The 23,041-nt window shown below is 43.9% G+C and overlaps 1 protein-coding gene across 5 annotated transcripts in view; it reads left to right on the top strand.

Annotated features, from left to right (window-relative positions):
- SLC12A8 (solute carrier family 12 member 8) overlaps positions 1-23,041 on the top strand; it is a 97,092-nt gene that overhangs the window by 55,749 nt on the left and 18,302 nt on the right. For 4 of the 5 annotated variants that reach the window (XM_077829921.1, XM_077829920.1, XM_077829923.1 and 1 more), the window contains 3 exons: positions 7,383-7,470; positions 9,389-9,476; positions 19,447-19,593. In XM_077829921.1, the coding sequence (XP_077686047.1) occupies positions 7,383-7,470; positions 9,389-9,476; positions 19,447-19,593 (323 nt within the window). The remainder of the gene's footprint in view (positions 1-7,382; positions 7,471-9,388; positions 9,477-19,446; positions 19,594-23,041) is intronic. The other variant, XM_077829922.1, reaches the window with a different exon arrangement.

Genomic DNA, 23,041 nt, shown 5'->3' with positions numbered 1-23,041 from the left:
TCAGGACAGGCTTGCGGAGGAGCCAGTCCAACTCCCCGGCAGCGCGGTGTGCTGGGCGGAGGCTAGCTCCTGGCCCCTCCCATTCTGCTCCCCTTCCTCCCTGCCTCCCTCGCAGTCACAGTCCCCCAGAGCCTGGGCAGCATGGCTGCAGCTCCAGCCAGACGGCACGGCTATAGCGCCGCCAGACCTGGTGCTCCAGGGTGGTGCGGTCAGGGGACAGGGAGCAGGGGGAGTTCTGGTGGGGGGCTGGATCAGGGAGGGTTGCAGGGGGGCGGCCAAGGGGCTTGGGCCCTGCTGCTGGGGACAGGGGCAGAGCAAGCCAGGGCCCCCCTCCACCCCATCATGCTTGGGCCCTGTCCCCAGCAGCTAAGCCCAGACAGGGAGCGAGCCCTGCCCGACTGCCAGGGAGAGCAGCCAAACGAGCAGGGGAAACGCACAGGGAAAGGACTGAGCTCCCCTTTCCCCCATCCCACAGGTAACGTGGAGCGGGGAGAGCAGGGAGGGTTGGAGAGAGGTGGGGGTCCCAGGGGTGGTCAGGGGGTGGGAGCAGGGAAGATTGGTTAGGGGTGGGGGTCCCAGAGGGATGGTCAGGGGGTAGAGAGCAGGGGTGTTTGGATAGGATGCCACCTGTAGAGTCAGACCAGTTGAACTGGCAGGAGAGAGTTTTTGAGATGATGACTCTTTAATAATAGAAGTGAAATAATCTTGGAACTAGAAGGTTCTGCCACGGGGGGGGGGGGTGGGGGGCAGTCTATCAGAGTGCAAAGGGTGCTAGTCCTCAGCTTCTAACTTGAGGATTTTGTGATGGGTGATACAGACCCTTCTCTCTCCTGAATGAACCCTCTCTCTGCTGGAAATGGAGGGATTTACATCTGTGAGTGAAGAGGAACTTCCTAGGGAGACACCATGAGAGTTCAAGTTCAGATTCAGCAATTAATAGTGGTTAGGGTACACTTTGTGGAGGAGAAGCGGTTTGTGGAGTTCTGTATGTTGGGGACTTCGTGGGGATTGGATATTGGAACTGTCCCAGAGCGAGACAATTGTCACAGGGCAGTGGTTTTCCACGTGTCGTGGCACTACATCTAAGGGGTCTTTGAAAGGTGGTTGTTACCACAGAACAGAGGTTTTCAGTCTATGGTCCATGGACCCCTGGGGTCCGCAGACTATGTCTAAGATTTCCAATGGGGGTCCGCACTCCATTCGAAATTTTGTAGCAATCTGCAAATGAAAAAACGGTGAAAACCACTGTCCTAGTATAGAAGTAGAGGATTTGAGTAATGGAAAGTTCTTTCCAAACGCCAGCCTTTAATAAATCAGTTATTAATACTAGAAAGCCACACACGTAAATTAACATTAGAGACTGGATATGTATCATTTAAGTGATATTTAGGAAACTCTGTTGCTGTGTGTAATGATAAGTGAGGCTCCAATTATGTGTGAGTCCCTGTGTATCCTACCATCTGTGAGCGAACACTTTTCACAGAGCAGTCACTCCATATCTGACCTCTCAGTCCTCATCCTCAATCGAAACCTGCACAGCACTTTCAGAAGATGAGCCTGAGAGCTTAAATCCATAAGTTCGTAGACACTAAAAATCATGGTTTTAATAAAGACACTAGATTTATGGCTTATCACAACAACCTGTAACCCACTAATCTGTATTTTTTGTCCTTTGACTGCAGCGGTGTTAATTGGCCACCTCACCTTGAATTGTTTCTTAGATTATGTGTTAACTACTTATGATAAACAATGTATTCCACCTTGTATTTGGGTGTGACATTCACAGTACCTTTCCCAGAACTGAGGAAGAGCTCTGTGTAGCTACAAAGCTTGTCTCTTTCACCAACAGAAGTTGGTCCAATAAAAAATATTACCTCACCCACCTTGTCTTTCTGAAGTGAAGCTGAGTAAATTGTACTTTCTGGGGATTTCATTAAAATAATAAAATTTAAGGCCATGGTTCAAATTCTGTTCTCAGTTTTTCTGAATTTTCAGTGTTATGACTCCAGTGATGGGAGTGGAGTTAGTCTAGTTTTACAGTTAGGCTAGGTTTCCTGGTACCCAGTTTTTGACCGGAAAGTCTGGTCAAAAGTGGTCTGTAGGGTGTTCAGTCAGTACTTCTGACTGGACGCCAAAAGTCCGGTTACTGCCTGCAAACCCCACCAGCAGCCTGTCACATCAGCAACCAAAACTTCCTCCTGACCCTAAAGAAGAGGAAGACTATGAGCTGAATCTACCAGTTCTGCTAGTACTGACAAGGGTATCTTCCTCATCTGCCGATGAGGCGGTCTCTCCAGCTTTGCTGTCCCCTCGAGATGACCAGCAACTCCTGGAGGTGCTACCAAAGGTGGCAGAAGAATTCCAAATCTCCTTAGAGGAGGTCCAGGACACACAACATAAGTTCCTAGACCTCCTGCAACCCCTGGCATCCAGCTAGATAGGACTGTATGGCATGCACTGGTAACATGTATCCCTACTTCCAAGAGGGCAGAGAAACATGACGTTGTCCCACAAACAGAGCAGAGTTTCTATTTACCCACCCGGTCCTGACCTCCGTAGTTGTTCAGGTTGCCACAGAGAGATCCAAGCAGCAACACCCGTAAGGAGGCCAAGTGTGTGGACCAGCTGGGGAGGACGGTGTTTACATCTACAAGCCTGCAGTTTAGTGTATTGAATTGTCAATTGCTTTGGCTAAGTATGATTTTCTGCATTATTAAAAGTTTATAGATTTCAGGGACAAATTGCCCCAGAGGGACAGGGCTCACTTGCAGGCTCTTATTGATGACGACAAACTGGTGGCAATGACTTCATTACAATCTGCGACTGATGCAGCCTGCACCACGTCAAGATCAATGGCTATTGCCATTGCCTGGGAATCATGGCTACGCTCTAGGGTTTGCCAGGGAGGTCCAGAACACTGTAGAAGACTTGTCCTTCTATGAGACCCATCTTCTCCATGAAAAGACAGATAAAACTTGCACTTGCTAAAGGATTCCATGGCAACCCTCCACTCTCTGGGTATATATCCACCAGAGGAAATACAATAAGCAGTTACCATCACCGCTCTTATGAACCTCTTCATAAAAGGCAGAGGGTGCAAGGGCCAGGATACCCTGCACCTTCCACTTCAGTCACATTAACCCAATCTCCCATGGCAGCCAAAGGCTAGTTTTGACAAGACACTCCGAAACTGTGAACTACTGTTGGTGCCATCTCCACCTAATCCCTAGATCTCCTTTGGTGGCTGCCTAGCACTCTTTTCCCACAGTTGAAGGGCAATAACATCAAATGTTTGCTGGATATCATCCATTCCAGCTATACCATAGAGTTTGCCTACCCCCCTCAAAACCCTCTTCCTTGTCCCTTTCCAGGGATCATTCTCACCAGGAGATCCTCCTCCCAGGGGATAAAATCCCCCCTTCAGCAGGGAGCAAAAGAGCATGTACCTCTTCAGCATCAGGGAAAAGGATTCTATTCAAAATATGTCCTAGTACCCAAAAAGAAGGGAGAGTTGAGACCCATTCTCAACTTGCAACACCTTGACATTTTTATTCACAAACTAAAATTTTGTGTGTGGTTACAGTGGCATCAATGATACCATCTCTGGAAAAGAACCCGTGGTTCTCACTGTGAAAGATGCATGCTTTCACATGGATATTTGCCCTTCCCGCAGAAGATTCCTCAGGTTTATGGTGAGTCCCAACCACTATCAAGATGGAGCGTTTCCATTTGGTCTAGTAGCCACTCGCAGGGTCTTCCCTCGACATGCAATGAGCACCGACATTGGCATTTTACCTGCTGGGAACAAAACCCATTAGAAAGTCACCTAAATTTTTCATTGCCATAGCAGAACAGCTTTGAGGTCAAGCTGTATCCTCTCAGAGGGTCTCTAAGTAGCTCTTCAGGAATATCCTTAACTCTGTTACCAGATGGCACAGCTTCCTCCCCGACATGTAGTAAGGGCACACTCTACAAGATACAAGCGGCCTCAGTAGCATCACTTCAAGAGGTCCCCTGCTTGACATTTTCAGGGCAATGAGGCATTATGCCATGGCCCAAGAGTCCTCCACTGATGCATCCTTTGGGCAGAAGTTCTACAAGCAGCTATACCACCTGCATCCTTGCACCCTTCTTCTCTCTAAGGACGGCTTGTCAGTCACCCACAGTGGAATACACATAAGGACCAGCACTCAAAGAAGAAAGGAAAGGTAATGTTACTTACCTTGTTGTAACTGGAGTTCTTCAAGAGGCATGGTCCCTATCTGTATTTCACTACCCACTCTGCTTCCGATCTTGGCATGATTTGTGGTGGAGAAGGAACTGAAGAAGCGGTCGATCCGCCCCTTATGCCCTCCGTGCAGAGCGGGAGGGGAGTAGGGACACAGGTGTGAACCAATGGACACTGCTTGCAAAAATTCTCCAATCTCAGGCACAGGAAGCACATGTGTACCCACAATGGAATACAGACGGGGACCATACATCTCAAAGAACTCCAGTGACAACAAAGTAAGTAACTTACCTCTTGAGGTCATTTTAGTGTGAAATATCTTTGCATTGAAACTGAATTCTGGAATAAACTGCATCTGGTGTTTCAAAGTGACAGCAAATAGATTTAGAAGTCTTGGGCTATATAATCTGCAGACTGGCACAGCTCCACTAAGGCTGTGGAGTGGTGCCAATGTACATGAGCAAAGAATTTGGCCCCTTTTAAAAATGAACACTTATCTGGTATTTTCCATTCCCCATCTCCAGAAGGAATGAAGGAGACGAGGAATGGAAAGGGCCCTTGCTCTCTACCTTGATTTATAATGTAATGTACTAGAAAATGTAAAAATCTTGGTTTTATGACAGTGATATATGATAAATCATAGGTGGTTAAGTTATAAACTGGAGGTGGTGTAGCTGTTGATTGTCTCTGACCTATGATGTAGGTAGTACCCTTCTGCAAAAGTTTTCATGTGTCCATCCCATGGATAATTCCCAGAATAGGATTACGTTGGGCGTAGTTGTGATGTACAGGCTGTCTCGATACTCCCTTGGTTTCCTGGCTGAATTGACCACGTTTTTATCCTGCCTTGCCCAGCAGCCTTGCCGTTATCTGCTTTGTGAGATAATGGGTCTGTGTGGAAAATCGAGGCTGCTATCGGATTGAAACAGAGACATGGGTAATTCTCTCTGAGAACAATCTGCAGATAAGATTGTTCAAATTTGGAGGGGGATGAATGATTCCCTGGGGGCTGATCTATGTCTGGAGGAGAGAAATGTCCCAGCTTCTCAAGTTGATTTTTTGGACAGTTTTTCTTGTTGAGAGCTAGAATTTTTGAGAGCACTCCACCCTACTGCTTTCAGATCAGACTCATTCTTTCTTGTATTTAACAGGGAAGGAGCACTTTATTATTAAGGGTAAGCAGGTTGCTGCTTCTTTGAAAAGAGTTGGACCTGCTACTCAGGAAAGCACTTCTTGATGCTAATCTTCTCCAGCTATCACCCTGTCTGTAACATGTCCTTTGTGGACAAGGTGATTGAGAATAAAACAGCAAGACACCACCTGTGACTCCTGAACTTCCTTGGTCCTCTTCAGTAAGATCTGAGGCCTCTGTGTCGTATAAAGGAGGCTGTATTGGCCTCTGTGGTTGATGATGCCCACATTAACTCTTGTACACTATCTAATCTATCTATCATACTTATGTGGCCCCATTGCTGTACTATCAGAGTGGCTCAAAGTAATTAGCATACTTATCCCCATACACCATTGTGAAGTAAGGAAGTATTATTATCCCCATTTCACAGACGGGAAACTGATGCTGCACAGGAATGATGAAGTCAGAGTTTGGGTGGTGAATAAGTGACGACAGGCTCCAATTCAGCAAGTCGGTGCCATTTTAAGGCGCTCCCATGAAGTGATTGGCCCTTGTGTGGCATTTCATCCTGAGCCGAAGGCTAGACAGGAGCAATTCATCTTGGCAAAAACCCCACAACAAAGGCAACTAGTCATTGCCGTGCCAGCAGACTACAGTCTGCAAGGGATACCTTCCAAACACTTTGCATGGAAATGAGTTGAACATCACTGAGGAGGAAGGAAGTTCAGTAGTTAGGGTGCTATCCTGGAACTGACTCAGGGTCAATTTCCTGCTCTGCCACAGACTTCCTTGTGCAACCTTGGGCAAGTCATTTGACCACTCAGTTTCCCATCTGTGAAATGGGGATAATAATATTTCCTTACTTCACGGTGGTGTATGGGGATAAGTACACTAATTGTACACTGAAGAATAGTAGTACACTGATAGTGTACTACTAATAGTAGTGCACAACCAATAGTACACTACTCATAGTACACTAATTGTCCAAATTCTCATCATGTTTTTAAAGTAACATGGCTACTTTTCTCTTTACCAGTATCTGAATTCTTCTAGGAAGTGTGAAAAAGCTATTTTGACCAGGAAGGATGGTATTGTGCTTATGGGCACTGAACCGAGACTCAGGCACTGTGGGCCAGTTACTTAATCCCTTTGTGCCTCCCTTTGCCAAGCTGCAAACTGGGGGATAATTCTCCCTTTCTTCTATCCTTTTGTCTGTCATGTCTATTTAGATTGTAAACTTTGTGGGGTAGAGTCTGTCCCGTACTATGTATTTCTATGTGTCTATTGCCTCGGGATCCCAGCTGGGGCCTCTGGGAACTACTGGCATATAAATAATTACAACAGTTTAGTTAGATTGTCCTCAGTTCTACCATGTGCTTTCTGTATGACTTCGGGCTTAACACTTAACCTCTCAGAGCTTCAGTTTCCCTATCTGCAAGCTAGAGATAATGCCTATCTCACCAGGGTGTCATGAGCTTTAACTGACATCTGCAAAGTAGATTCCTGGATGGGAGATGCCATATGCCTGCACAGTATTATTATTCTCTATCTGTTAAATGTGCGTGGCATCGTTGGTAGACACAGACAGTACAAGCCATTTTATAATAAAGATTGTCTCTCCTGGATGTAAGAACCTATCATCTCTCTGGGTCTAACTGCATGTGTCAGAGCTGGGTAATACGGCCTGTTGACTGGACACTGGGATGAATGGCAGCACTTTTCTATTGACAATTGAACAACGCTGTTTCCCGTGATGTTTGTATTAAGATAAGACGTTTTTGTTTAAATTCATGCTTTTTTTCTCATGTCATTGTCCAGTCTGAACAAAGGGTCCTTTGTGGGCATGTTTTTGGTAGCTTGTTACCATTGGATACAGGGTTGAATGGCTACTTACTTACAAAGCTACGGCTATGGGGCAAATAGTGTTTGCATCAGAGACGTGACAAAGTATAGCTGCAGTTCTGACATGATCGATAAATGATCTAATTCCAAATTATGTTTATCTTTGTCTACAAAATGCAGGTGTGATGGCTGGGTTTAATATGAGTGGAGACCTCCAGAAGCCTGTGGCCAGCATCCCACTCGGGTCTCTGGCAGCTATCGGCATTTCGTAAGTCGCTTGAAAGAGAGTGAAAAGAATTTACTTTCTGTTTAGAGTGTGCCCTGGATGTGACCAATCTATTTCGTATTCCAGTCAACCTTTTATTACTCACCCATCTGGAAAATTACAGTCTGGCTCGTGTTCAAATTATCATCTATTACCTACTCCTACTCTGGATGGTTTTAGTGAAGAGATTCATTAATGCTGATATAATCAATTCTTCTCCACCCCTCGGGCCCACTTCCTAATACAGAATGTGTATTAACTCTAGAATTGTCAAATTGGACTACTCTGGAGTAGATTTCAAAATTGTTGGATTTAGGGTTTTTTAAGAAAAGAAAAATTACAAGCCTTCTAAAGAAACAGGCTGAGTCGTTTATTTATATTAGCTCACGTGTTGCAGCTAAATTTCTCAAGTACTTTTTTATTAAGAATGACTTAGGGTTTATCCTCACAGCAGCTGGGAGGGTGCTTCCCAGTGCTGGTAGACAGTCGCACTAGCTTTGCTCAAGCTAACGTGCTAGAAACAGCAGTGTGGCCATGGCGGGATGGGAGGTGGATCAGGCTAGCTACCTGTGTGCACACCTCGGAGGTCAGGCGGGCTAGTCTAACTGTGTCCACACTGAAATATTTAGTGCACTAGTTCAAGCTGAGCTCGCGCCTCTGTGTATCCGAGCTGGAAAGCACACTCCCAGCTGCTGTGTAGACATAGCATCAGATGAAAGGAGCCCTTCTGGTGGCAAACCCATAGTGAATGTGACACTGTGTTCTTTGTATGTCATTTCTCATCCTGATCAGTTTTTGCATGGTAATGTGACCAGGTTTTTTTTTTTTTATGCAGTGTGTGTGATGGTAATATTTCCTCTCTCAGCCATAAAGGGTAACGTTTTATCGGTGGGATGATTTTGAAGGCTTGTAATTGCCTGGTACACAGTCTTGGGGATTAACCTTGCCTGAAGCGTGGAAGGTCATTCCCGAGGCTTAAAAAAGAACATTGGCGTCATTTGGGCCCCAGGCATTTTACACATCGTTCTGGGCAGGCTAAATTCCAACTGCCCCATGCACGTGGCAGTGGGTTGCTCTGCTGTCCCTTGGGACAGAGAGGCAGATCGTGTCACTGAGATTTGTTACCTGGCACAGTGTACACCCTGAGGAGAACCAGTGCTGTTACTCTGGCTGGTGCATTGTGGGGGATGGAGCCTAGGGTCCCTCAATTCCCTGCCCTGCCCCAACAATTCCCACCTGCTTGTGCATGGTGGGATGTAGTGATTTGTGGAAGGCTACATCTCTGTCTGGGCGGCCTACCCTCAGACAAATGCAGGAAGGACAAGGTAGAAGTGAGGCAATCACATTTAATATAATATGCCGCAGACTTGGCATGCCCACTTGCAGGCATTTAGGAAAAGGTGAGTTTTAAGGAGGGATTGAAGGAAGATGTCCATTTACATTGACTCATTTCCCTATTTCAAACATTTCGCATCTAGTAGTTCTCTCTGAGGCCATTTTTCACATACAATAGAACCTCAGAGTTACAAATACCAGAGTTATGAACTGACCAATCAACCACACCCCTCATTTGGAACCAGAAGTACGCAGTCAGGCAGCAGTAGAGACCAAAAAAAAAAAAAAAATACAGTACAATACTATGATAAACATAAACTACTTAAAAAAATAAAGGGAAAGCAGCATATAGCAGTTGCTGCTTATCACTTTACACTTTTGCCTTTGCATGTAGGCAATGCTACTATGCTACTCCCTAAATTTTAGAACAGGGAATACAAGTATTGCAGTAATGTCAATTATTTGTGAAGCTTTTAAATGGTGGTCACTGTAAGTAGCTGAATTTCTTCAGGCCTTCATGATAGTAAAAATGCCCAATGAACTCATTGTTTTGGGAACAAATGGTGTCTCTCTCTGTTGTTTGCAGGTGGTTTCTATATATAGTCTTTGTTTTCTTGCTGGGAGCCATTTGTACCCGGGAGTCGCTCCGCTATGACTTTATGATAGCAGAAAAGGTAATTAGTTAAATTTAAAATAACTCAATCCATTGTAGAAAACAGTGCTTTCCAGTCTACAGGGGCATTATTTTAAGCTGGAATTTTCCAGAGCCTAAGGGAAAAGCAGTGGGATTTGGTGCCTTAGACTCCTTTGAAAATCCCAGCCCAAGATTCCTGGGTAAAATTGATTTGAATAGCTTGCATTCTCCAACATGACCTGTAATGCTGAATCTTGGAATAATTCCACAGCAATAGCTTTAATAGCTAAAATATGCTAATGTTGCCTAATGATAAACACTGTACATTATTCAGTATAGCCTTTTTCATCAGTGGAAGCTTAGGTCTAATTGAAATCTCCAAAGAATCACACTGCTTATCTTTACTAAGCCAAGCAAGGCTTACATTTTCCTATCCACTCTAGTGTAATTGCAATGTAAGTAATGGGATTATTAAATCCTAGGCATTCCACATTGGCATATACCTACAAAGCTGGTTTGTAGTATCATAGTCAATGAACCTTATCACTGAGGTTCACGAAAAGAGGAGAAAAGATTTCAGTGTATTTCATTGCTCGCTTACGTTAAGTGGAAGTAAAATGTTATATGGCTAATTTTCAATTATCCCCCATTATCCAAAATTATATGTTCATTGCAATTTGACAGAATTTCTTTGATTAAATTAGTTTGGCATGCTTTATTTTTATTTAATTCTTAATTCTTCTAACAGAGTTTAAGCTATAATTTCTATTTGAAATGAATGCTTTCATTTCCCTCCAAATGCAACCCTAGATTTTGTCCTGTTTCCAAGATAAGAAAAAATAGTTTAGATTTACACTGAAATATGATTGTATGTGGGGTATCACAGACTCCCAAGTCATGCCCACTCTTGGCCCCGTACGGTCCCTGGGGGGAACCCCCTTTAGTGTGACAGCCTTTCTTGGAGATCCACTCTCTCTCTGGGGTTAAGCCCCTCCGCCTCCTGGAACCGTACCTCTCTGAGCCTTAGCACTCCTCTCTTGCTGTGGGTGTCCTCAGGGAGTCCACTTGCTCTGGACCCCTGGAGCCTCCACTTCCAGAAGGAATAATGCAACCCTGTTCTCCAGACAGGAGCGACTCTCAGCCAGCATAAAACAGGAGGGTTTATTGAGCGTCTGAACCCAGCATAGGAAACGCTCAGGGCCCTCAGTCCTGGCCTCCCTCAGCACAGTACATCTAGGTCTCTCCTGCATCCGGGTGGGCTCTGCCTGCTCTCTCTCCCCAGTCCCGAGACCCTGTGCTTCCCAGCTGGGCATCTGATATCATCTGCCTCGAAGCCCTGCCTCTGTCCATTGTCTTCTATCCAGGTAAACAGGGTCGCCTGGGCTTCCTCTCCTCTCAGCCATCCTTTGTTCCCAACTGGCTGGTCAGGTCACCAGGGTCCTCTCTCCACAGCCCGTTGCCCTCCCACTGGCCAGAACCGGCTGTGACTCCTAAGCTGGCCTCCCGGTCCCCAGGTCACCAGTCGCTGGGGTATCCATTCTCCAGGCCATTGGCTGGGGTCCCAAGTTCCATCGCTGGTCATCTGTAACAACAAACTCCCTCTCCCATCTCCTCGTTAAACCAGTAACACCCAGGGAAACTGAGTCCCACGCCCTCTGCATGCAAACCATTGAAAAAAACAAGAAAATCCCCCGCTTCATCACACAGGGTTTATATCACTTATAGCTAAGGCAGAAATCATCACTGTTTCTGGGAGAAAAGTGGAACAATTCTACGCTAGCCATTTTAATTCAGTGTCTTTGTTATATAAATGTTGATAGTCCTTTATTACCATAGCGCCCATGAGCCTCAGTCATGGACCATTGTGCTAGGGGTTATACAAACAGAACAAAAAAGATGGTCCTTACGCCCCCCAAAAGCTTACAGTCTTAGTATAAGAATAGAGACAACAATTAGATGTAGACACGCTGATGGGGAAATACAAAGAAACAGTGAGACAAACTGTAGTGAGACTCCCAGTGCACCCTAGTAATGTATTCTTTTAGATGATAAAAGTACTGTACATACCTTGTACTTTCAATGAATAAGTAGAAGAGAAAAGATTTGTAAAATTAGGTTAGCTTCAGTACCCCATAACAAACAAGCAGAATAGCTTGTTTTCCTTCTTTGACAGGGTAACTGGTTTGGCAGATAGGGGGAATGCAGTGGACATAATATACCTGGACTTTAGTAAGGCTTTTGGTGCAGTCCAACATGACATTCTGATGAATAAGCTGGACAAATGCAGGCTTGGTGGAACTACCATTAAGTGGATAAATAATTGGTTAAACCATCGCAAACAAAGAGTAACTATTAATGGAATGATGTCAGATTGGAGGGAGGTCTCAAGTGGGGTTCCACAGGGATCTTTCCTGGGTCTGGTGTTATTTAACATCTTTATTAATGATCTGGATGTAAGAACAGAGAGCATAATGATCAAATTTGCAGATAATACAAAGCTGGGAGGGGTGCTGCAAACACTTTGGAGGGCAGAGTTAAAATTCAAAGGGATTTTGATGAATTAGAGAACTGGGCAATAGACGACAAAATGAAATTCAACAAAGACAAATGTAAGGTGCTACACTTAAGGAAGTAAAACCAAATGCACAGGCACAGAATGGGGGAAAACTGGCATGGCAGCAGCACTGTCGAGAAGGATCTGGGAGTTGTGGTGGATCACAACCTCAACATGAGTCAGCAATTTGATGCTGTTGCAAACAAAACAAATGTTATTTCAGGTTGCATTAACAGAGGCATAGATGCAAGTCACAGGAGGTGATAGTACCGCTCTACTCAGGGCTGGTTAGGCCTCAGCTGGAGTACTGTGTCCAATTTTATTCACCAATGTACCGAAAGGATGTAGAGAAACTGGAAAGAATCCAGAGGCAAACAACAAAGATGATCAAAGGGATGGAATGCAAGCCATCTGAGCAAAGGCTAAAGGAACTGGGTATGTTTAGTTTGGAAAAGAGGAGATTAATGGGGGATATGATAATGATCTTCAGATACTTGAAAGGCTGCCATAAAAAAGATGGAGAAATGTTGTTCTTTTTTGCCACAAAGGGCAGGACAAGAGGCAATGGGTTCAAACTACAGCATAGCAGATTTAGATTAAATCTCATGAAAAACTTCCTAACTGTAGGAACAGTAGGACAAAGGAGCAAACTGCCTAGGGAGGTCATGGAAGCTCCTTCACTGGAGGACTGGAGATTTTCCAAAGGAGGCTGGATAGCCATCTGTCTTGGATGGTTTAGACACAAAAAATCCTGCATCCTGGCAGGGGGTTAGGCTAGATCAGCAGTTCTCAACCGTTTTCTTTCAGAACCCCCCCCCCCCCCCCCGACATGCTATACAAATTCCATGTCCCACATGTACCACAACACCTATATTTCTGTATATCCAGTAGATTAAAAGCTAGGATTGGCATTAGGGCATGGCAGGCAGGCAGGCAGGCAGGGCAACTGCTCGGGGCCCCATGCCATAGGGAGTCCTACAAAGGTAAGTTGCTTCAGTCTCGGGCAGTGGGGCTTGGGCTTTGGCTTTCTGCTGTGGACCCCAGTGAGGCTAACACTGGCCCTGCTCTCTGGATTATTGTGGCAGACCCCCTGAAATCTGCTCCTGACTCTGTAGGGTGCCCCAGATCCCCAGTTGAGAACCACTGGACTCGATGACCCTTGCGGTCCCTTCTAACCCTATGTTTCTATGATGCTATGGAATCTTCTGGAAAGAGAGTCTTACGCCTTTGTTATATATCATAAAAACACAAGAAAAAACAAATACAATTTTCTTTTCCCCTTGTTCAGTATGAATGGTGATGCAATAAATGTAGAAAATATGGCTTCTTATTAGAAATATTATAAGCACATTCGTATTTTATTGGCCTTGTTTGAGAGGAGAAAACATTACACATCAAAACCTGTGCAAACTTTCCATTTCTGTCAGTCGTGGTTAAAGAAACATTTGGCTGCTTGTCTTCCTTAGAATGTATTTTTGTGAACCTACAAAATAGGGACACAAAGTAATTTCACTTCAAAGGAGATCTAATAGGCTAGGGCTGCCAATTTCTTGTGAAGTATTTGTATTTTCTAAACTTTTTAAAAATTAATTAATTAATTAATTTTACTTTTGACAAACTCCGTGAAAAGACATTTCCCCCCTGAGGCCTGAGTGGAATGTCAAGTAGCACATTTAAATGCAAGTGTTTTTGGTGACTAAAATGATAGTCAAAGCCCGACACAATCAAGTGTTTCTTTCAAGTATTTTTTTTAAAAATAGGACCAATAGCATTGTGTTTTTGTATTGATTAGCATTCTGAAATCCAAAGGGGCTCTTCTGTTCTCTAATGTAAATTTCTGTTCATTGATTTGTTTCTCGTATTTTTCATCCATCCATTCACAACACACTTTGTTTTCCTGGAGCCAAATTAGTTCGTTAGGGTGTATGTTTTGCGGGGAGGGGGTAGCCTGGAGGGGGAAAATGGGTTGGTTTGAGGGTTTTCAAAACACAGCATGAACTTATATGCTGTCTCCAAGCAGAATGAATTTTATATCTTTTCATCCAACCTCCTTTACAATGCAGGCTGCTTTCGTAAATAAGAAGAAAGGCCAATGTATCTTGAGCTTTCTTAGAAAATGTACATTTATTAACCACTACTAGTCAAGCACACACCAGCTGGGCATGTACAACCTCAGGAACACAAAGAAGCAGGGAATAACCTCTTAAGTGAACAGGATGAGGTATGTGTTTGTTTAGAAATTTTTACCTGTGAGAGGAAGGATGGTCTAGTGGTTAGGGTGCTGCTCAGGGGACCTGGGTTCAGTTCTCTGCCTGGCCACACACTTCCTGTGTGACTTTGGGCAAGCTGTTTGGGCCCAGGTTTCTAGATATATTTAGGCATTGCTGCCCTCTTCATTGCAATGCCTAACTGTTGTAGGAGCCTAAATTTCATTTTCAAAAGTGATTTAGGAGATTGAATCGTATCCACTGAGGATTTTGGCTCCTAAGTACTTAAATCCCTTTTGAAAACGGTATATAGGATCCTAAATTAGTTAGGCACTGCAATGCTGAGTGCAGCAATGTCAAAATACCTTTCGAAATCTGGGCCTTAGAGTCTTTGTTCCCCAGTTCCCCATTTGCAAAATGAGAGAATAGCACTTCCGTTCCTCACAGGATAAATACATTACAGGTTGTGAGGTGCTGTGGGAATGGGGGCCATATTAATACCTTAGATAGATAGAGAGACTCTAGGTTCACAACTTCGGAGACAAATATTATGGGGAAATGGACTGGAATATCTGCTACCTGCTGGTACATCCCAAGCTACACAGGTAGACTCAGATATGGCCTACTATTCTGTGCCACCATTTTGGAAGTAATCACTCAGCTCAACTAACTCCGTGCCAGTGGCTTTCAACCTTTTACCTCTGGAAACCTCAAAAGAAAAAAAAATATCCCTGGCTCCTTACTGCCACCCACCCAGTCCTGCAAAGGATTGTGGGATTGGGCTCTTGACCAAAAAATATGGCTGCTTTTAGGTCTCGGGAGGGGCTCACCGGATTGTTGCTGAAGCCTGGGTGGCGAAGCCACTGCTAGGTGTGGAGCTTCTCACTTCCCCAGCCCTCATGCTGTTCGGCTCTGGAGGGGCACCAGAAAAGGCTGTGGAACTGGCTGTGCTGCATCTTGAAGGGCCGTTTCCCTATGGCTAGGGCCCTAGCAAATTCACAGCTGTGAAAAACGCATCACGGACCATGACATCTGGTCTCCCCTACCCCGAAATCTGGGTTTTTTTGGTGTACTTTTACCCTATATTATGCAGATTTCACGGGGGAGACCAGTGTTTCTCAAATTGGGGGTCTGGACTCAAAAGGGAGTTGCAGGGGGATCACAAGGTTATTTTAGGGGGGGTTACGATATTCTCACCCTTACTTCTGCGCTGCCTTCAAAGCTGGGCTGCTGGAGAGCGGCGGCTATTGCAGCGCCCTGCCAGCGGCAGCACAGAAGTAAGGGTGGCAATACCATCCCGTGCCACCTTTACTTCCACGCTGCTGCCTTCAGATTGCTGCCTACGGCTGAGTACGGTGCATAGGGGAGCATGGATGAGGAGCTGCAGCAGGATTGGGTAGGCAGCAGCGGGTGGTGGGATTGGTTTGTTCCTTCACACCCCTGCCCTAGCTGCTCCCACGTCCAAGCGTCTGGGATTTGCTAGTGATTCTTTTCTTGAAACCCAGCAGTCGCCCCTTCATGATGCACTTCTGGGTCGAGCCCCACTGGTTGAGGATGTCCTGCTCTGCGTTATGTCAGGGCCCCAGGCCAGGATTCTTGGTGCAGTGGAGACTCCCTCGTGGAATGCTTTAAATCTTACTCCTGCATCTGTCTTTCAAAACGAACTGGCCTACCCCACACCCCGCACCCTTTCAAAAGCCAGCCTTAAGCAATTGCAAGACATTTGGGACACCATGGTAGGCCTCAGCAACTTGCAGCATGATTTCTCTCCACCACCACCAGGAGAGAAATGCAGGCTGCGGCTACTTCAGCTACCATGGGGCCCTCAGACAATTCAGACCCTTTCCTTGTGTCAGTTCACAGCCCCATGTTTCTTTCCACCCCTCAGCAGCTTGGGGCTCTACAGATCATGAGGGTTACTCTGAAATACCCCTTATTTCAGTGTGAGAAGGTGGGCTGCCTGTTTTCCACCATTTTGATTAAAGCAAGTATGTTGAAAATGGAGCATGACGCTCCTTCAGTGGAGGGATATGAAGAGTGGAATGGCCGGGTATTCTGAATAGGCTGGGAGAGGAAGGAGAAGACATGACAGTTAATCTCTAGGTAAGGAGCAGTAGCCATATATTGTGCAAAAGTCCATTTCACAGCAGGAAAGATGGCAGTTGCAAGGTGGGGAGGCATGGGGAGAAAATAGCCCCTATCCAAAATACTGGGTGGAGGGAAAGAGACTGTTATCCAGCTTTTTGGAGCTCTTTGTCTTGCATGACTGGATCTTGTGCGGACACGGCTAGAATATGGCATGAGCTCTGTTTATCAAGCTTTCATAGCTGAAGCACTGCTGATAATATCTCCTGTTCTGCCAGCTGGTAACTGTTGTGTGCTTGTTGTGGTGGATTTATTTGTGCAGAAAGCTGCATGTGAACTCGTATGTGTGTAAGGTGGATCCACGTCCTAGAAATGCTGACACATTTGCCATGAAATTTTTTTCCCTGTTCCATGAAGTAGCAAAAGTAGAAGCCAGGACGCTGACTAGGAATGACAGCCTGTGGCAAGTCTTGTCAGACAAGTCTGGCTGCATGTGGGGGCCAGGGAGACGCAATAACCTTCTAGACAACTCTGCAGATTCATGTGTCAGTACATGGTGGGAGTTGCTCAGTCAGTCTGGGAGGCAGGGAGTCTCATACTTAATAAGAAGCCCACATTCATTTCCATTTCTACAGAAAACTAACTGCCTTTACACTGGCCAAAACCTCTCACTGCTCCAGCATTTCTCTGCATTCCCCTGTGTATCCAGAAGCAACTCCTCAACAGGGCAATCCCAGGCCTAGCATAATTGTGATAATCGGGCATCCTGTGGATTTTAGCATTCAGAGCTGCCCACAGCTCAGGATGATCCGTGTGGTCAGCAAATACATTCTTTAGATTTTAAAAAAAGTTTTGCCTCTATCCTTTAACTTGTAGCAGTGACCATCTGACCTTTTATCCATTAGCTGCAAGCTTGTCTGATCAGTCCGCTTTAACTCCTCCAGTTAGTCGTAGTCACTTATCACAGGCCACAAACTGTTGGCTTTTCTCCATGAACCATGGGATGGCTTTGGAATTCCTCAAAGAAATCTCATCAATTTCTGCCCTGGCTTCTCTTTGGAGCGCCCACCCCAAGGACAGTTTACTCTTCTTTACATGATGGAATGTCTCTAGAGTTCAAATACCATAGGGATGGGTTCAGTATAAGAACTAGACATAGGCAGAGCAACATCAGCTTTTCAGCAGATATGAAGCCTGTTCTTCAGCCTGTAAGGAAGGGTTCTCTCTTGTCCTCACTGTTACTTAAGAGGTCTAAGACTCAGCATCCTATTCCTATCCAGTTGAGGAGAGAACTGTAGCTCCATTGTCTTGTGTAACATCTCTGTTCAGGTCCTCCAAAGATTTTGCCAAGGTCCTGTAACAAAGACAAGGAAGAGAGGACCTCATTGATATTCCTGATATTTCATGTATTAAAAAAATGTAGGAAAGTATTTTGGAAAGAAATTTGAAAGCCATCATTATACATCACAGAGAAGCAGGAAAAGATTTCCTTCACTTTGCTGTAGATCTTGAGGGTCTGATAAATCCTTAACTTATATTGAAAATACTGGCAATAGCCTCTCTATTTTCTTCCTGAGAGAAACTAGAATCCAGATCTTCCAGTTCCCTGTCCCTTGTGCTAACCTCAAATGAATCTGTTCTCTTTTTGTCTGTGTTTCTGGATAACAATAACTTGTTCTTTCTTCCAAGGATCAATACCGGCACAATTAATGTGGATGTTAAGGGAAATACCATGTAATTAAATTATACAATTGGCTAGAATTTGGGGGACCCATTCAGATCTTGGATGGAAGCAAGGTGAACACAGGATGCTGCAAGAAGTTATGATGGGGGTTCAGTAGGTGTTATTCTTCCGTGTTAAAAGCTACTGAAACAATCCATGTTCCACCCTAGTCTTACCGGAAATTGTGTAGCCGAAGACACCTTCTTTCAGATGAGGGGATTACCTGATCAGACTTCAATTTGTGCATCTACATTCTGCTGACCTATAGTCCCTTTGAAATTTCAGTTGGCTACAATATTTTTCACTTCCTGTTCTGAATGGTATAATGTTGCTGTGTGCTATCAAACAGCAGCCTTGCTCCAGCCCAGCAGTGAAGAGCAGAGGAAGGATGCTGTTGTGGTTAAAGCACAGGACAGGAGATTTGGGTTCCATTCCTTGTTTTGCCACAGACTTTACCTATGAATTGGGACAAGGCACTTTATCTCTCTGTGCCTCAGTTCCCCATCTGTAAAACAGGGATATTACTCCTTTCTCCCATGCTTTGCTGTCTTGTCTATGTAGATCGTAAACTCTTTAGGTCAGGGACTCTTACTATGTGTGTGTATTGCACCTGCCAGATTGGCACCTTCCATCATACAAAATATTAGTAATAAAAGGTGACTGCCCTTAAGTGATGAGTCTGTATAAAAGTTTTGTAAAGTTTAAATATTGGTTTGGGATACAATAGAACCAAAGGTATTAAATACAAAAATAGGAATAAAGCAGTCTACTTAGCACTATTGCTTTAAGGATTTTTAAGTTTTATGTTCATTTAACTTAAGGAAATTCCTTACACATTTAAGACAGGAAAATAAGGTCGTCACATTATATCCTTTGGAACATGTTTTTGAAATCCCATTTATTTAAATGGCAGCTTTGATTTGATTGCACTGTGTATATCTTCCCCTCCCCTGCTACTCCTCCACTATTGGTATTCCCTTATGGGACACAGGGGTTTGTCTTCCTGTTTTGGATGGTTTAGAGCCTTGTGTAGCTCTTCCTGTATGATGCTCTCTGTATATAAGTGTGCACTCCTGAAATAAACTCCCTTCAAACTCACTTCCAGTTGCTTAAATGGAATCAGATGTCTGCTTCCTCGATGCATTTTCTCCAAGTGGCACATATTTCTGGACGTGAGCTTATCGAGTGGTTTCCAGTTGGTACAGAATGTTCAGCACTGATCTGCTTTCATGGGATAATTTTACTGTATTACTAGTTCACACTCACAGTACAGAGCAGGTTGAGTTGCTACTTTCACACTTCTGTTAAATTTTTGCCAAAGTCTTTAGCATTTACAAAGGAAATTAATTGATTTTAATTTGGAAAAATCTGTGTTTAAAGACAATTAAGTGTTTTTTTAAAAAAATCTGATAAATATTTGTTTTCTCTTTGCATTTTCCAGGTGTCCTTGGTGGGTTTCTTGTTTTTATTAGGATTGTACATTTCCTCCTTAGCTTCCTGCATGGGAGGTTTGTATGGAGCACCCCGAATCCTTCAGTGCATTGCCCAGGAAAAAGTGATACCCACCCTGGCCTTTCTTGGACATGGGGTTAGTAATCAGTGATGATGTAGAATTAGCTGTGGGTTCTATAAAAGACAAATGTTAATGGTGCATGGAAACAATGAATCTGCTGTCAATAGATTGTCATGGCTGATGTACAGTAATTAAATACCAGGAGAGGAGGGGGTCATGGTTTTTCCCCACTGGGGATCAGCAGGTGGAAACAACATTCAAATATTTGCTTTGTAAAGAAACACAGTTATGGGAGAAGTCTCTCTGTCTGAGTCCAGGTCCTCCTCATCTTCCTATTTGATTACTGTAAACTCCTCTTTTAATCTCTGCTCTCACCAGCACTCATATTGCCCCCTCTGTCATCCATGCAAAACACAGTCACTAAGTTCCTCTTCCCTGCCTGTTGTTCTGTTCACGTTGTCTGCTCTTTGAACCCCCTCCATTGACTCCCCCTCCTTCATGGCAGGAAGTTCAAGCTTCTTGTCCTTGCTTTCAAGGTCCCATATAACTGCCCCTTCTTACTTATCTGCCTTTGTCTTTCATTGTATGCCCCCCCATCTCGGTTCCACAATAGATGTCTTCCTCAGTACCCCAGGGCACTTCTCCCACATCAGTCTCTTCCAGACAGAACCCTACTCATGGAAAACCCTTCGTGAGCTGGTCTGCAAGGCCTCTATCCTCTCTTTATTCAAGTCCCTCCATAGGACCCACTTCTTTTATGATGCCCACAATAAATTAGCCAGTTAATAAAAAAATGACTGGCTAATTTATGTCTTAATATATTAACCCGCCATCCCCACCACCTTTACTACTTCAAACGGCCATGTAGATGTCACACACATGCTTGAGTCCCAGTCGAGTCAATGGGGCGTAAGCATATGCTTATGTGCTTTGCTGAATCAGAGCCTGTATACTCTGTCCTTCCTCCTTAACCCTTCCCTGCTATCTTTTCGTCTCCCTTGATTCATCATGTTTGAAACTAGGCCCAGTTCTGCTAGTGGCAGAATCAAGGTCTTAGAATGTAAGCACCAGAAGGCAGGGATCACTTCTTATTTATATTGTGGAGTGCCTAACTCATTTTGACAGGTTTCAGAGTAACAGCCGTGTTAGTCTGTATTCGCAAAAAGAAAAGGAGTACTTGTGGCACCTTAGAGACTAATCAATTTATTTGAGCATGAGCTTTCGTGAGCTACAGCTCACTTCATCAGATGTATACCGTGGAAACTGCAGCAGACTTTCCACGGTATACATCTGATGAAGTGAGCTGTAGCTCACGAAAGCTCATGCTCAAATAAATTGGTTAGTCTCTAAGGTGCCACAAGTACTCCTTTTCTTTTAACTCATTTTGGACTCTGTAAACCTAATAAAATAATAAAAGGATAAATGGATACATTTTAAAGGTCAGTTTTGGGGACCAAATCTTAAATGCTCTTTTAAGCTGAGCTTTGGTTTGAGTACTACTAAGGCTTGTTTCTGTCACCATTACTCATGTACATAGCATTATACACCTGGGTAGTCCCGTTTACTTCAACTGGGCTCACATGAATAAGGGTTGCAGGATTTGGCCATAAATTCAAACCAAATCCTTCTTTTCTGACTCTGTTTTTTTCTAACTAGGGGAAAAAAACTGCCTCTCTCAAAGCAACCCTGTAATAGCAAACCAGTCTGGAAAAATTTCAAGAGAGCAATTTTTCACATGTGCAAGATTTTGTAAATAAAGTGAGGAAAAATTACTTTAAAATAAGTTTTTAATATTTTAAATGTTCTGTAAGTGTATCTATTTTGTGTGCATTGTTTCTTGAATATTCCTGTGGTTCTTAAAATAAAAGTAATCATAATTAAAAAAAAAATCAAAGCATTGAAAGTAGTTAAGTGGCTTCTGTGGAAAGAGCCAAATTCTGCACTCAACTATTGTGGTGTCATTCATTGACTTTGACGCAATGGTGGCAAAGTTGATTCTAACATGGCATAGCACTGGCATAGTTAGCTTCTGTTTTTTCATAACATTTCCTAATATGAACTCCTTTATCCTGGCAAGGTACCAGAACAGGAAGTGCTTTGAAAAGAGGTTAGGAATTAAGGGAAAATCTCCTTCCTCCCTGCCTGTATCTGCTACCTTGAGAATTGACTGTTGATTTGGTTCGTGGGCCGGTTAATGAAGTGGATTGCCTGTAACAATGCATTCTTCATTGGTTTTTTTATACAGTGGTTTAAACATGTTTGTAGTCATCGGAATCCTAGTTAATATGAAGGAGTGGAACGTTGTTTTCTGTGTTGTTAACCTTTGGCCAAAGGCATCCTAAGACTGTACCATCTGTTCCCTGTCTCAATAAGTGTCTCTAATACTTAAGATGCTTTCTGAGAACACTGTTATGCTGGAGACACATTTCTCATATTGTTGGAAAATCTGTAAGGTGCAGGATGTATTACTTTTTCTATTAATAAATGAGTGTGGAGGAAATGGAAATAGTTTCCCTTTGAGCTGTGCGTTTATTAAAGAAGCACATACAGAAGAGGAAAATATAGGATGAAAAAATTTCAAGGTGGCATATTTTGTGATACTGTTGGTATAACAGGACTGTACGTTCCAGACACTATTGGAGTTACCTTTGTATGGTCAGTACTATGGTTTATATGGAAGCTGGTGAAAGTCTTAGTATTTTATATTTGAAAAGCATTTATTTTATTTCTTGTTTATCCAATCAGAGCTGAAAGATTGTATGAAAGGGACAGCCATGATTTAAATGTCTTGCTTGTGGTACTAATAACCCCTTAAGGAGGAAGATTGTCCAAGGCACAAATGTCATTTAGGCAGCTGGCTCCTATTGGGATTAGGCACCTAGGCACTCCTAATGGGAGTTAGGCACCAAGCTGCTATTTGAAAATGTTCCCTTGGGTTGCTAAAGCCACGAGAGGCTTAGACATCTAATTTCCTTTTCACCATTTATGCTGCTTCTTTCATTTGTGCATTTCACTCAGCGTGGGCAGTGACATTAGTCCGCATGGTCAAATAACTAGCCACCTTCCCAAACAGAGTGTCGTGTTTCCAATACTGTAGGTCAGTGGGTCTCAAACTTTTTTACTGGCAACCCCTTTCACACAGAAAGCCTTTGAGTGTGACCCCCCAAATAAATTAAACACACTTTTAAATATATTTAACACCATTGTAAATGCTGGAGGCAAGCAGGGTTTGGGGTGGAAGTTGACAGCTTGCGACCCCCCCCCCCCATGTAGTAACTTCACGACCCCCTGAGGGGTCCCGACCACCAGTTTGAGAACTCCTGCTGTAGATGAATGTTTAAATGCCTCCAAAAATCTTTTTACTTTAATTTTTTTAAAAACCATAACATTTTAGTTCATAATTGATAGTAAATTAGAGCCAGAATAGTCCTGTTAAATCATCTAATCCATCCCTCAGTGCAGGATTATTCTTGACAGTGTCTCATCCAATCCAGTTTTAAAAGTCTCAAGTAATGGTCTTCCA

The sequence above is a fragment of the Eretmochelys imbricata genome, chromosome 11 (assembly GCF_965152235.1).
Source record: "Eretmochelys imbricata isolate rEreImb1 chromosome 11, rEreImb1.hap1, whole genome shotgun sequence".
In the NCBI taxonomy this organism is placed as follows: Eukaryota; Metazoa; Chordata; order Testudines; family Cheloniidae; genus Eretmochelys; species Eretmochelys imbricata.
Note: the sequence above shows the minus strand (reverse complement) of the source record. Positions and strands in the feature narration are given on the sequence as shown.